The 16690-nt window shown below is 34.6% G+C and overlaps 1 protein-coding gene across 2 annotated transcripts in view; it reads left to right on the forward strand.

The window, feature by feature from the left end:
* LOC146998541 (lysosomal dipeptide transporter MFSD1-like) overlaps nt 1–16690 on the forward strand; it is a 100026-nt gene that overhangs the window by 43600 nt on the left and 39736 nt on the right. For both annotated transcript variants that reach the window (XM_085811009.1, XM_085811008.1), the window contains 4 exons: nt 3668–3723; nt 5597–5740; nt 7403–7561; nt 8397–8512. In XM_085811009.1, the coding sequence (XP_085667135.1) occupies nt 3668–3723; nt 5597–5740; nt 7403–7561; nt 8397–8512 (475 nt within the window). The remainder of the gene's footprint in view (nt 1–3667; nt 3724–5596; nt 5741–7402; nt 7562–8396; nt 8513–16690) is intronic.

Below are 16690 nucleotides of genomic sequence, written 5' to 3' on the forward strand. Positions count from 1 at the left end.
CAGGCATGACATTTAAAATTACATTGGTGTGCAAAACTTAAGCAACAGGTGTTCTTTTTGGCATAACTCCATGAAAAAACATCTGAGAGACATGAAATTCAGAATTAAGGGACAGCATTTTGTATTTAAACGATGACGAAATCATAATTGCTCTAAAAATTAATACAATGCATACAGTATGGAATCAAAGAACTTTATTGAACTCATAGTATTGTTACACATGATTGTCTGTACAAGAGGAAGAATAACAAAAAGGTGTTCATTAGTATGGGATATGCCCTCCCCTTACTGCAATGGTTGCTTCGAACGGTCTGTCCATACTCTGCACCAGATTGTCCAACAGATCTTGAGGTAAGAGTGCCCATTCCTCAATCACCATCTGTTTCAGTTTCTGAGTGTTCCCTGGAGGATGTAATCGTGTCACAAGCGTCTCCCCAAAGCATCCCACATATGTTCTATGGGGTTTAAATCAGGGAAGAACACTGGCCAATCCATTCGAGTGATATCTTTAGTTTACAGTAGCTTCTGAACAGCAAGAGTCTGGTGTGGCCGTGCATTGTCATCCATAAAAACGAAGTCTGCTCCAATGGCACCTCGGAACAGACGCACATGGGAAAGGATCACCTCCTGATGATAGCGATCTCCGGTTACAGAACTTCTGTCAAAAACGTGGAGCTCTGTCCACCCGTTCAGCATAATGCCTCTCCAGACGAGATCTTCAGAACACCGGGCTCTTTTCGTCTGCAGGACTATATATCGGTTATTTGCTGCAGTTGTTTTCTTGGGATGGCCACCATCAACCTTTCTAATAGCTGTGCCTATGGTTTGGAAGGCTTTTTAAACGCACGAAACGCCATTTTTGTTGATTCCGAACTCTTCAGCTGTACTGGTCACACTTTGCCCCTACTCCAGATTTTCGATCATTCTTCCACATGTGAAGTCATCCAGTTCATTTCTTCTAGCCATATTTCACGAAAGAGCACCTTGTACTTGCAGCGAATGTCTTTAATTGCATCTCCATCCTTTCTTTTATGGTAATCTCGAGTTGAGCGTGCCAACCGTACGCGTTTTGCAATAGTAGACCAAAAGTGGAATCTAAAGGGAAAATTAATCAAAGACCTTTATCTCAGAGGGGTAGAGTGCATGATACTATATGGGTGCCCCATTTGGATGACTAATACAGCTAGACTCAATCAAAAACTCCTACAAATTCAAAGAACGGCCCTTCTAAAGATCACGAAGGCCCTCTCCACAACATCTAAAGCCGCTTTGCAGATCCTAGCTGGAGTAATCCCATTAGATCTCAAAGCCCAAGCAGAAAAGCAAGTTTTCCAATTAATTCACTTCCAATAATAATAGATAGCGTCCAAGAACCAATTATAGTAGATAGCGTCAGTTTAATCCCAGAGGGATACGGAGAAAGGAGATCTCCAGCACATGCGCAATATCTGGCAGAGCAGTAGACTTCAAATGGTGTAAAAATACTCCAAATGGCGAAAGCATAGAAATCTTCACAGACGGTTCTAAGCTCAATAACCAAGTAGGCTCAGCTTTTGTTGCTTACAACAAGAGCTTAGAAACGCATGCAGAAACCTACCGACTTAGCGATACAGCTACAGTCTTCCAAGCAGAGTCGAATGTGCTAAAAAGAGCACTCCTTTGGCTAGACCACCACAACATCAGTTCGCCAAGTTCCAGCGCTACCATCTTTACGGACAGCCAGAGTGTCCTGCAGAGCCTTAATAAGATCTCACACGTCCCTCTTCTTATAGAAGCCCTAAGACATCTGCTGAGAATGCTACCAACTCCCTTACAACTTAATTGGGTCAAGTCTCACATCGGCATAGCTGGTAACGAACGTGCAGACACTCTCGCGAAGGAAGCATCCACACACCCAGCTATAGATGTAGATACACCACTTTCTGAGGATGTCATCAAACACAGAGTCCTACAGTTTATCATTGGCCAGTGGCAGGACAGATGGGAGCAAACTTCAACTGGACGGCACACTTTCTCCATATTCCCGGAGGTCTCTACAAAAAGATTGCACACAGACTTCTACCTAATGCAAGCCCTTATGAACCATGGTAAGTTCCCAGCTTATATGGACAGGTTCCTACACAGATACTCCAGATGCTCCTGCGGCATCATAGGACAAGACACAGACGCACTCCATTACATCTTAGAGTGCCCATTAACTTCCTCTTTAAGGGATAAACATTTCCCAAACAACTACAGGTCCAAGGACCGCACGGACTTGTTTACCGACTACTATTGCTTAAAAGGAATCAGCAATATAATGAAATATGTAAATCACACACCAGGCATTGTAACACGGCAATAATATAGTCCATCTTTGTCCATGTTGGGCAAGCTCGCCCATGTAAATATTGTATCGTGTAAATGTATTTGTAATTTGTATTAAGTGTTAAATAAAGAACAAATGTCCACATACTGTCGATTGCTGGTGCAATGACCAGAGTGATTCGAACAGACCTGTAATACCTAAGGTGGAACAGGTAAAGGATAAATTATGTACCCTTTCATAGCCTGTGACATTTTATCTTGACATTTGCATACGCATGACCTTTCTATTGAATTTCATGTTCATTATACTGAACGCAAGAACGCTTTTTCTACAATTTTAAGGCTATCTGATTAAAATTTGCATTGTTGCTTAAGTTGTGCGCCCCAGTGTAAGAAGCATGTTTGTATGAGTAATGAAAAAGACAGTTATAACCGGGAAAGAAATCAAGCCAAACTGGTGGTAGTTAGTGCCACAGAAAAATGCCAAAACAAAGCAAAAATGGGGGGGGGGACAAGTGATATGACTTTAATAGAAAATTACATTGAATAACATATTTTATTTATATGTATTGATTAGAAGACTTCACAGAGGCACTGGATATAATCATTTTTCTTAAAACCACATAGTATATGTATTGCTAAAAAAAGTCAGCATATAAATTTGCATCTTTTCATTTTGCTTTAAAATTTATGTGCAATTTCTGCATACTAATTAAAAGAAAATTGCATAAAGCGTAAAAATTGATATTTAAAAGCAATTGCATTCAATACCTCATTTAACACTTTTAGTGTTTGCTTGCTTGATTGTATTTTTTTACATAAAATTTTGTATGCCATGTTGAAATTATACATTAAACCTGTTATATTGTTATAGGTTTATTAACCTATTATATTATTACAGGTTTAATTTTTTCGCATTGATTGATCTGGAAAAAATATTTTTACTAAAATGTAGGTTACAATTTTAAGTGCATATAGCTAGATATTTTATTATGGCATTCCTAAATCTATGTTAATAAGTTGCAATTAAATATACGAGTATAATGATTGCTTTGATATTTTTCATTTATCAAGAGTAAACACTATTTTCACGTTTTAGGCTCAAATTTAAGGTTAATTCAGATTAAGATGCCAGCGTGGAATGTTAAATAAAAAATGGATTTCAGTTTTTCAAAACTTTTTATGCTGTTCTTTTAATTTTTACCTTTTATTATATTTATTATAATTTTTCCTTTTATTATATGTATAGGATATTTGCTTTTAATATTAAATATCAAAATTTGAAATAATTTAACATTAAAATAAAATTGAGATAGAAGTATTTCTGCTATTTTCTCTTTAATTCTTTTGTTTGTTGCAGGAATGCCTTTGTTGTTATTGGAGCTGGATTTTTCATTGACAAATTTGGCAATAGAGGTTAGTTGGTTTGTAATAAAAATTTTTGCGTATAATATTGCCTTGTAATATACTTTCATATCATTTTTGGGTGAGCTAATTTTGATTTTGAGTTATGTAAAAGTATAATTCGAATGGGAGATTTACACCGAGTTTTTAGAATTTCATATATAAAAATGCTTAGAATTTTATGTGCATTCATTTTATTTCTTCATATTTTGTGACATGAGCATTTTATCTAGCACTTGAAACAACACTCTTTTACTTTATCAAATACATATTTTATTCAACTAAATTCTTTAATCTCTGAAAGGAAAATTTAAATCGATGTGTTTGGGCAAACCTCCATTACCAAATACTCCACTTTAATGGACAGTTCTTGAATCCCTGGACCCTCAAAGTAGGAGACTGTTGTTCTCTTATTTAGCAGATACATCTGAAAACATTTCGGGTGCTATTTATATCCAGTAACAGAAGGTTTGACTGCATTTGTAATCTGCTTTATTCACTATTTCAGATTGCAGTTCTGTTACTTCTAGAAAAAACTTGTTATAGAATATTGCAGATTTCTGTTGTAAACTATCCTTCGTAAATTTGAAGCCGTATAGTAAACCAGATTTTGCTTTTTATTTCTTGAAATTAATTTGAAGTAGATTTTTTTTAATTATTAAACAATATTAGTATTTTGAAACTAAGTAATTTTTTATTCCATCTTTTTTTTTAATATTTTCTCAACTGTAACATTTGATTAAATTGTTTTCTATTAAAGCCTTACCACTTGGAGCTTCTTTTATTTTGTCATATTTCCTTGGCACCTAGCTTCTTCAATTGTATTTGGCTTCTTTCCTGCCACTAATTGTCTTTATAACCATTGTTTAATGCAAGGTTATAAAGACAATACATGTTTTTCATATAATTATAGTTGCTCATTTTTTTTAATACTGCAATGGATTATATTATTTAGGATTTGGAGAATTCTAAATCAATCTTATCATTTGTTGATCCAGAAACTAGGTGTCATATCTAGTCTATTGAACACTTATGGAGTAGTGCAAAATGGTATAATAAATGCCAGTCATTGTCCACTGGCATTTAGACTGTTATTTAGATGATTTATGCATTCTAAAAACAGTGTCTTTTGCCATTTTTACCAAGTGCCATTTTTAATTTTATGTGTACTGTTTAGTCTTCATGATTTTTTTTTTAAATGCAATGTTTATTAATTACCATTATTGTTCATTTTAGCTTCATGCATTTTATTCAGGCCTTTAAAAAGCAATAAGTAAACTTTTTCCCTGTATTTGTGTTTATATCATGTGTCTGTTCTTTTTTTTTTTTTTTTTTTTTTTTTTTTAAGAGTGAGAGATGGAGCTAATAAAAATCAAGGGGGGAAATACAGTGCTTTTTCATCATTGCACCCCTTGAAAAATTGCCAACTTGTTGCAAACTTCAAGTAATTACATACTGTGAATTATGGATATGGTTAAATATAAGGCATGTAAATCCACATGTATTCAAACATGTGGTTGTTGGGTGTATTCAAAAAATACTCCAGAAACGTAGTAATTCAACTGAATGTTGAAACCAGGGTATGCACATATCAGAAAGTACCAGAAATACTAACAGAATTCAAAAGGGGGGATTAAAAAAATAAAACAAGAAGGTTTTTTTTGGGGGGGAGAATGTCTTATATCAGGCTAAGGCATGTCAAAAGAAATAAGCCAAAATATGCCAATACTGTGCTAAAAATGTATTATATGGCTTCAGTAGAAAAGTGTGTGTAGTTGTTTGAATGAATATATTTTTACACAGTTTTAATAGTAAAAAATGTGCTTTCTTAATCTAAGATACGTTAAAAAGTATACTTTATAAAATCTTTGTCATTTGTTTTTAGTTGGTGCACTGCTATTTTCATCCCTTTGTGTAATTGGTTCTTCTGTTTTTGCTCTTGGGGCAATGTACAGAGGAACTGAATATTTGTTACCTCTCATGCTGATTGGAAGGCTTGTATTTGGTGCTGGGAATGGATCTCTAACAAGTATTGTTCTGTTTATATTATGATTTATAAATAGATTTTGCCTTAAATATCTTTTTTTTTTTTTTTTTTTTTTTTAGTCTGAATTTGATTTTATAACTAAATTATTTTTTCAAAAGTGAGACACTTGTAAAAGAATATGCAAAGGGTGTCTTTATATACACTCATCTTGTTAAAAACTTGGCATATCTCTAATTTCCACCAAATTCAATGGAATCTACAATATAAAATGTTTTTATCAATTCTAAAGATATGAATACAGCATTTATTTGGAAGGAGTTGTTATGTTTAAGATTCTTGCTGTAGCATCAAGAAGATTAAGTTATATTCTTTTCTGAGAATATAAGAGGGAATGTCCTGTATATTGTATAACTGATAACAGTCTATTAGGCGAAAATTTAATTAGTACCAAAAAGGACGTTTTATGGCCAATTTGAACGATTAGGAATTGAGAGTGGCATATTGCAGTTTATATATTGGCTTAGTTTATATATTTATATATAAGGCTTAGAAATAAACTGGATTTTGGACTTTGATATTATTATTGGTACAGTACAAAGTCCATAATCCGGACTCGTCAGGACTTTGGCGATTCCGGATTAGGGATTTTTCTGGATTATAGATCATCAATTTAAATCTGGTAAGATGGCATGCAGAAATTATACAATTAAAAATATGAAACCATAATTTATGAAATAAAGAGCAATTATGATCTAAAGGGTATCAAAATTTACAAAAAAAATAAGCTTAATATTTATTTGTTTACTTTATTAATTATATCTTTCTCTGAGTTGTTTAAGTTGCTTTGCTTTTTGTGCTAATACTTTCTCTTTAATTCTATAAACAGACATAATTTCATGTTCAATTACAAAGTTCCACTGTTCAAGTCCTGTAATTGCTGTGTCGAGAATACCGACTAACTTGTCAATTGCAATTTTTTCGTTTTCAATAACCTCTCTCTTACTTTCTTCACTATCGGAAGTGGTATTTTCTGGATCTAGAACCATACTACAGATTTCGCTGTCCGTTAATTGATTGATAATTGGAGCATTGTTGTCGCAATGAAAAACTTCTGTTATGTCATCTTCATTTATTACCACTTCTCCACATTTCTTTACAAAATTTAATAACTGGAAAATTTCACCTTTAGCTTGCGATGTCCGACAACCTACAAATTCGTGGCTATCATCTTCATCGCTGTCACCATGAAATATGGTAGCTGGCCATAAATTATGCCAAGCATTTTTTAACGTATCTGGAGACATCCTCCTAATGTGCATGCGTAAATGCATTTTATGCACATGTGTAAAGCATACAAAAAAAAATTTGTGGCTTTGAGGTCCGGATTATAGATCATTCCGGATAATGGACGTTCGGATTACAGACTTTGGACTGTATTTATAAAAATTTTGTGGTGCTGAAGAATTGCAAGTGCTTTATTTTTTAGTAACTATTTAGTAAAAACTTTTATTAATTTTGTTTTTATAGCAAAACGGACCTTACTTAAAAAATAACCCTTCTGCATTATATCAGCACAAAATATATATTTGAATTATACCCCAAAGATTCTGTTTATATTTTGTAAAATCTGTGTTTTAAATGTAAATTAAATGCTTTGTCTAAATATTTAAATACTTATATTTTATTAATTTTTTTAAAACCTAGTTGTGCAAAACAAAATTACATCTTTCTGGTTTACTGGAAAAGAGCTGGCATTAGCATTTGGATTTACACTCGCATTCTCTCGCCTGGGAAGTGTTCTTAATTTTTTCCTAACTGAGAGCTTACGTGATGCTGTTGGGTTGAGCTATACTTTATGGATTGGTAAATTATAATATTGTATTTTCCTGTCATAGGAATTAAGATATATATATATAAGAATTCACTGAATGTATATTTTTATTAACTATGGATAGTTTTATTTTCTTCACTATTTTAACCATATTTTATTATTATTTTTAATTGCTACTATTATAAATACAAGGGAGATTATAAATTTTATTGGAAAAATGTTTTGTTTGGAATTTAAAAAATAATTAAGAAAAATTTAATAAAAGGGTAACAGAAAAAGAGTTACCATTAGCAAATTAGATATTTAATGGATTTTAATTAATAATTAGTAATAAAATAATGTTTAATTAGCTGCTATATGTATAGAATGGGTAATGTGTTAATAATATTGCATACATTTTAGTAATTAAACTAGGAAAAAACTACATGCACGAGTTTGGAATTTTTTAACCGTAGATTATTTTATTTGGCTATTATTTTAAAACTTTTTATTATTATTATTATTATTGTTATTATGATACTCAACTGTAAGTATTTAAAAATGATATATAGTTTTAATACTTAAATTATTATTATGTGATTAATGTGTTTTATTTTAGGTATTTTGTATTTATCAAAATATATAGCAATTGGTTTTCAGAATACCAATATATTAACTGTGAAACACTTTATCTGATATACTTTAATTAACTGTTATTTCTAGTTTTAATGGCTTTCACAAAATTTTAAAGATTCTGATTTTTCATATAAAAAATGTTATTTATGATATATCAAATTCATTCATATTTTCTGTTTTTGTAATTAGGACTAACACTGTTGTTATCATAGATGTTGTTGTGTACATTTTGTATATTCATAAAATTTTCAGGTGCTGGTCTTTGTGGTTTTGGTTTTATTTCTGCTATAGTTGTTGGTCTTTTAGATGTATATGGCTTTAAAAGACTAGGCATGTTAGATACAATCAATATGCAGTCCAAAGCAGTAGTATGTTTTATTATTATTATTACGATTATTATTATTACAGTTTCTAGTGTGATTGTAATTACTGTCATTATACTTGCAATTTTTTGAAAGCCTTCAGTGTAATAAATTGCAGTTATTTAAATGGAAGGACTGTGGAGATAGGAAGAAAAGAAATAGCACTTTTACTTTCAAATGAAAATTTGAGATCTCAGCTTTTTCTATCCATCCTGATCTCATTGTGTTTAAGAATATTCCTTGGATATATATAAAATTTGTCAAAACATTCATGCTAAAGAACATTTCATGAGTGTATTTTAGAAAGCAATATGGACTAGTTACTTTTGATATAGCCATCATAATAATTTTACAAAAAACATTTAAGTTCTCTTCGTTATGCGATATTTTCTTCCCGGGATTTTCCAAAAATGATTTTATGAATTTGAAAAGTTGACTTATACATGCTACATATATATAGTGAACTTTCAATATTATGTCAGTCTTTTTCAATCATTTAAATCATTTCTTGGAAATAATAATAATATTAATAATAAAAAGTTGAAACATACATTATAGGCTTTTTTTTTTAATTTTTTTTTTTTTTAAACAGAGCTGAAGTAAATTTGTTTAGGAAAAAACAATTAAATAATAAATTTCTTTTTAAAGAGCAAAGAACTTTTAGTTATAATATTTAAAATACTTTTTTTCTTTTAATTATTTTAATAATAGCTTCTTTTAAAATGCAAACATTCCTATATTTATTGTTATGTAGAGAAATTATCTGATAGCGTTATAAAGAAATTAGGTGAATGATTTTATGATTTATGGAAATTTAAATTTTATTTTGATTCTGAATTATTTAATTTAAGGCTTTAATTGTGGGGAAAAACAGATGCTTCTGGAAATATTATTTAGTTTAAAAGAGTATTATTTATTTTCCTCTATTTGTAAATCTTGTACAAACTTTTATTCATTGTGAAAGAAGCAGGGAAAGGGAGGCAATTTTTGCCAAGTCATGATTTCGCGCGCTTTAGAATGTTCGAGAAAGAATTTTCATTGTTAGTTGACCTTAAGAGAGGAGAGTACGTGACGGAAAGGTCAAAGGTTGCTACTTGTCTTTCAATGTAAGTCATTGAGGTTTTTGGCGATTGAGGGTCCGGTTGTTGGCTAAGTGAAGAAGGGCGCGCATGCGCGATAACCCTTATTTCCGCATTCTGGAGTTGAAAACGAAGATTTTGCCATAATTAAGGGGGTGATAAGTGAAGCCATAGTGGGAGCCCGTTTTGGGAAGGAGGCGAAGGAAATTCGAGTGGGATTCACACTTACTCTTGGACTCGCTTAGGCACTCACGCTTGGATTCGCTGACTTTCGGGTTTGCTGGTCTTGTGGACGTTGCTCTTGAAAACTGGCTTGAAGAAAATTGGAGTTGGATTCTCTCCCTTACTGACTGGTGGGTGGAATTTACTTGGGTCGTTACTCGTGAAGCTTGCTCTTGGGATGAGTAAGAACAGGCGAGCTGAAATGGCCTAGAAAAAACGTTTCTGACCTGAGCCTGAAAACCCTCTTCCTTGCGGCGTGCTGGTAAAGAGGCGAAATTTGAACGAGTTACCTGCGTGTGGACATAGGACTTTCAGGACCAAGCGGATAGCCGCCCTGGGCAGCAGTGCTCCTGTTTCTGTTCTACAGTAGTGAAGTGGAGTCTACATTTTTAGAACCTGTGTCAAGATGAGCCCGGCCGACATCAACTCTTGATAAGATAAGAGTCCTCCGCTTCAAGATGTCCCCTCAAGCTAAGTTGTATTTTTTTGGTGTGTTTGAACCCTAGGCAAGTTTTTTCAAAAACGTCCTTAGCAGTAAAAAACAACGTCGAATCTAAAATTTAACTCTCAGGCCTTAAATTGTTTCCCTTTTCTTTCTTTTAAATCACCAGACAAACCTTAAATTTTTTTATGAATTTAAATGAACAGACTCTCAGATGAGGTTAAGATTTTTCTTATTGTGTTGTAATTGAATAAACTGATATTTAATCTGGAACCTCTTACAGTATGTTTTTTTTTTATATATTTAATATGAACTTTTCCTTTATATGTTTTATGTTTTCGATCCTCTCACGGCGCGGTCCCGGAATGCATTTTTTTCACAACGCAAAAATGCTGTACACGTTTCACTATACGATCACTCCCTTTAACGGCAAGTAGTTTCATATTTAACATTTAACAATATAGGAATTTCAGATATAACATGGTACCTAGAAGCAAAACTATTTAACCATGGTGGTCGAAACTTTCTTTTCTTATAACATTGGTGCCGTGAAGTAAGATTCATAACATTATTTCCCGGCGTGAACTTAAGAAAATATAACATTGGTGCCGTGACCTCTGCTTAGTGAAGGATCGAATCAGTAACTTATTTTTGAATTTATTTACTTTGTATAACTTACTGTTTTATGAAAGTGTTAAATTTTATGTGTGAGGACTAATTAAGGTTTTGCTTTGAATTATGTTTGCTTACTGGTTACTGCAGGATATTAATTCTCTAATTTAATTTAAGACTTGAATTTAAGATTAAACTGTTTTGGTATAATATTAACCAAAAAGATAGTGTTTTAGTACGTGTGATTCAATGATTTCATACTGTGCATGTTAGGTTGTTTACTAGTACAAAAGTATTAGGTTTTAAGAAGGCTTGTGAATTTCAAATTTTGAGGCTTTCGAAATACGCAGTATGTTTTAGGTGTAATGATCGATACTTATGTTTTCTGTAAAAGTACCGGAGTTGTCAATGAGTGGAGGTTCTTTTAAGTTTTGCGTGTAACTGGCAGCTGATTAAATTAGCTTGACAATTTGGAAACTTTTTGAATGATTCAAAACTATTAGAGGGCGATATGTTGAAGAAAACGCGCCGTTCTACTAGACAGCCTGACCCATCAGTAGAGATGTTGGAAGAGACAGCCCCGAGCGTAAAGGGTACTTCAGTTTTTGGCTTGGACCCACTGGAGTCAGTTCCTATTTTTACGGGAGGAGAAAATAGCATTAGCCTAGCTGATTTTTTAGATAGACTCGAACTGATAGCATCACGTGTAGGATGGACGGAGTCAGATAAAGTTACAGTAATTCGGGTTAAACTTGGGGGGGAAGCCGCGGAATTTGTTAGGAATAATCCGCGTTTGAGGAGCGAAGCTGATTTTTCCTACCTGGTAGGTGCCTTGAAGGACAGGTTTACAACAGTTCAAAGTCTACATTCCCATATTCGCTCCCTTATACAGGCATTTCAAAAGCCGCGGGAGTCAGTCAGACAATTCGCTGCGCGTATCGAGGCTTTATCTTATAAAACAGTGCCAGTAGAAAGGATGGGCGATCCGGCAGCAGAGACTCAAGAGACAGGAATTGCTATTATCGGTTTTTCTAGAAGGATTGCATTTGCACCTTAGACGTCTGCTTTTGCCCCATAATCATAAATCATTTGTAGCAGCGAAAAACCACGCAGTTTTGGAGGAAGACATGTGGATAAAAAACCATGCTGAGGCAGATTTTCAGTCAGCGGAAGTTAAGGCGGTCCATACTACGGGTACGGTAAATTCCAAGGATACTCTTTGTGTTTCGGGTGATAATGTAGAGCTTGTAGAGGCTATTCGATTGCAACAACAGAACTTAACCCAGTTGACACAGATGATGAATACTTTGCAGAGCCAAATGCAATCTTTGATGGTGCATAATCCTCGGTCGAGATCTTTACAGCCTAGATGTTTCCGTTGTAACCGGGTAGGACACATAAGCAGAAATTGTTATGTAAATGGCAGGTCTAATAACGAGCAGGGTAGATCAGATCACAGATTTCGACAAAGAGAGGCAGGAACGGCGAATACACTTAATTCTCATATGGCACCCGAACATTTGAAGGTAGCATCTCAGGATCGAGGTGCAACTGGTAGCAAATTGAATCACCAAGCTCAGACATTTAATTTAAACTAGAAAAGGGTGTGGAGAAACACGCTTCCATTTCTTCCTCGAATGCCCTTTTGGAGGTGCCATCCGTCTTTGTAGTCACTACAGGAGAGTCTTCATTACCAATAGTAGAGGGTTCTAGATTACAGGCAGAAATTAAGTTTTTGATAGATTCGGGGGCAACGGTTAATATTATAGAGGAAAAATTTATTGCAGGGTTAGGGGATAAAGTTTCATTTTCTCCTTGTAAACTTTATTTAAAAGGAATTTCTAATCAGAATGTTCTAATCACACGAAAAGTTTCACTTCCCGTAGTATTGCAAGGCAGGATTTTTCCTGTTGAATTTCTCATTAAGGACAAGGATTTTTCTTTGCACTATGGTGCCATTTTAGGAACACAGTTTTTACTTGATAATGCACTCATGCTGGATTTTAGCACTAAACAATTACTTGGGCAAAATTTTGCTTTACGTTGGTGTGACAGTTCAAATTGTCTCTTTCCGAGACCGATAGATTCCTTGGATTATTGCTATGCAGTTCATAAACATAAACTTTTGCCGTTTTCTGAGAATATAGTAAAGGTAATTGCTCCTACGTTTAATGATTCGCATGACACAGTCCTATTAGAGCCGATTGATAAAAACTCTCATAGTAAATTCTCTGTGGCAAGATCAATTAATTTAAATAATGATTCTAAGACTTTTAACGTTAAGATAGCAAATTTTACTCCACAGACTATTCATATTAACAAAAGAACTAAGTTAGCATCTATTCTTCCTGTTACTGTGTCTTCAATAGAAACTGCTTGCGTGAATAACACGACGACCATGGAGAAAGGAGAGGATTTTGAGTCGTGGGGGGGAGAATTTGACCTTTCTCACTTGTCACCGGATCAGCAGCAGCACCTGACTAAGCTTTTAAGCCATTACAATGACATTTTCGCTTCTTCTGTAACTCAGCTAACGGGGTGCGATACAATTCTACACAATATTAACCTTAAGGATAGTATTCCGGTTCGACAAAAGCCATACAAAGTGCCTTTTCATCTTCGCGAGGAATTAGATAGGCAAATAACAGAATTATTGGATTCCAATATTATTCAAGAAAGCGATAGTCCATATAGTGCGCCGGTTCTTTTTGTAAAGAAAGCTGATAATACGTATAGATTAGTGACGGATTTTCGGAAACTTAATGAAAAAACTGTTGAAGATTCATTTCCTCTTCCTAATATGCTCGAGCTTGTGGAACAATTGGGTGATGCGAATTTGTTTTCAACGTTGGACTTAACTTCGGGATTTTTCCAAATGAAGATCCACCCGGATGACACATTTAAAAGTGGTTTTTCGACCCCTTCCGGGCATTACGAATGGCTTCGGACACCTTTCGGAATGCGCAATGCACCCAGTTCCTTTCAAAGGCTCATGTCTGTTGTCTTAGCCAATCTGTCCCCGTTAAAAATAGGCATATACATAGATGACATTGTGATAGCTTCGAGTACTTTTGACGAACACCTTGAAAAGCTTAAAATAGTTTTTGACAGACTCAGAAATCATAATCTTAAGTTGAAACCGTCCAAGTGTCATTTTCTCAAAAGCCAAATAACTTATCTAGGATTTAAGGTATCAAAAGGTATCTTACAACCAGATGACAGAAATTTAAAAGTTGTACAAGCCTTTGTGCCTCCTCGGAATAGAAAAGAAGTTAGAAGGTTTCTCGGGCTTGTGGGGTTTTATAGAAGATTTATACCTAATTTCGCACAGAAGGCTCTTCCTCTTACACAGCTAACAAAAGACAAAGTTGTATTTAAATGGACCAATGAAGCTCAAAATTCCTTTGACACTCTTAAAAATGAACTTTTAAAGGAACCTATTTTAACTCTACCCAATTTTTCCAAACCGTTTTCGCTTTGTACGGACGCTTCCAATTTAGCCTTAGGAGCTGTTCTTTGTCAGGAGGATGATACTGGGTTCTTGCATCCAATTTGTTACGCAAGCCGGAAGTTAAAAGATCCGGAGACCAGATACAGTACAGTTGAAAGGGAATAGCAGTAGTTTGGGCTACTGCCTTCTTTCGCCAGTACCTTTTAGGGAAAAGGTTCACAATTTATTCAGATCAGGCGTCGCTGTCCCACGTACTAAAATTGAAGGATCCCACTTCTCGGATAGCTAGGTGGATTATGGGCTTGTCCCAATTTGACTATACAATAATACATAAACCAGGGAAATTGAACGTAACAGCTGATTTCTTGTCTAGAGCAGTAAATGTAACGCACCTTGTTCAAAATTCTGTCAGTCCAGACTTATTACAGACGTTCAAAGAAGAGCAGGGTTCAGATATGCATTGTAAGCAGATTATTTCAGATATAAAAAAAAATTTGACTCCTAGTCCTCGTTTTTTGAAATTTTTTATGCGTAATGGCATTTTATATTGTGAATATGCTAAGCAACGTACCCGTTGGCAAAAACTGCACAGGTTGGTTGTTCCACGATCTTTAGTTTCACGTATTCTGCAAGAGCACCACGATTCGCCGGTGGCGGCGCATTCCGGGTTCCATCGCACACTGCAACGTATTCAAAAATCCTTTTATTGGAAAGGCATGTATAGGGACATTCATAATTATGTAAAATCTTGTCACTCCTGTATCGGAAGGAGGGGTCACCGGCCTTCTCACAAGGCTCCTCTTCTGAGAATGCCTGTGGCTTCCCGTCCGATAGAAAGAATAGCCATGGACATTGTTGGTCCCTTACCCATTACTTTACAGGGAAATAAATACATCTTAGTTATCACTGATTATTTTACGAGGTGGCCCGAGGCTTATCCTTTGAAAGACTTTACTTCTGAATCTATCATAGAAAAACTGGAACTTTTTATTTCGGCTCACGGTGTGCCTTTACACGTAGTTACTGACAGGGGCTCGAATTTTATTTCACATGCAATAAAAGAAGTATATCAGAAATTAGGCATCACTAAGCACACCACCACCAGTTACCACCCGCAGTCTGACGGAGTCGTTGAACGCTTAAATGCTACTCTAATAAATTCTCTCAGCCACCTTGTGAGTGAAACGCAGGAAGATTGGGACAGACATTTGCCTTTCGCACTTTTAGCACACAGAACTGGACAGCATGGCGCATTACTGGACTGCCCAGCATTTTTTCTTTATGGAAGAGATTTAAATTTACCTATTGATTTGTTGACACAAACAGACTTTAAGACATATCGTGACACAGACACTTATTCAAGGGATTTAATTTTAAGACTCCGCAGGGTTTTCTCTTTAGTAAATAAAAACTTAACGGAAGCGGCCGAAAGACAGGAAAAGATTAGAGACAAGGTTGTTTTTTCAAAAAATATTAAAATAGGGGATATGGTGTATCTTTATACTCCTGTGTTGCGGCCTGGATTGACTAAGAAATTTGCGAAGTTTAATAAGGGTCCATTTAGAGTGGTCGAACAGGTCACCAAAGTGAATTTTAAAATTGAGTCAGTTACGAGCCCACAGCAGTCGCAGGTAGTACATGTGGATAGATTGACAAAGGTACCTGAACGTATAAACTTTCCTTCATTGCAGGCGTGCAACTCTGATGCTCCAGAGAGAATTCATAATCAATGTGCTGATATTCCTTATAACCTGAGACGTAGGGATTCGCAGGGTTTTGTTGCTTACTAATGTAGGGCTTTGCAAACATTTATTTTTGGACTCAGTAAATCAGACTTTAGCGAAATATATACATATAGATATATATTTTTTTTTCGTTGTATATAGTTTGACTTTTTCAGTTTGGCCAAACGTTATTTTGTATATGCATTAGGTTGTATTATTACTATTATTTTTGTGTGTCTTGGATAAAATTCTAATTGGTATTTGCACAGCGTATTCTGGATGCTATTTTCGGAATTGATTTTGGTTGGATTGAATTTTGGACAATCACGTTTTCTTTCTTTCTGATTTTTTTTGTGTGGGGTATTTTCGGCTGGTTCCGAGGTTCCTTGTGTTGTAACGTTCTTTTCTTTTCTAATGCTTGGCCCTGATCAGGCCGCTTCTGTTCTTAGACGTGATTGTTTGGGATTCATTCTTGGAAGTTATTTAATTTCGTAGTACTTAGGGGGATCTTTACTCTTTGTTTGAATACGTTCATGTGACATATTTTATTTGGAATTGTTTGAATTATTAGTGTGTTATTTTCTCAGGAATGTATTTTATGTATCTGCGGCGCGTTAATTATCTTATTTTTTTTTTTTTTTTTTTGGTGTGAAC

Source organism: Stegodyphus dumicola, chromosome 2, assembly GCF_044657685.1.
Source record: "Stegodyphus dumicola isolate Sdum_Otavi_A_Nest chromosome 2, ASM4465768v1".
NCBI lineage: Eukaryota > Metazoa > Arthropoda > Arachnida > Araneae > Eresidae > Stegodyphus > Stegodyphus dumicola.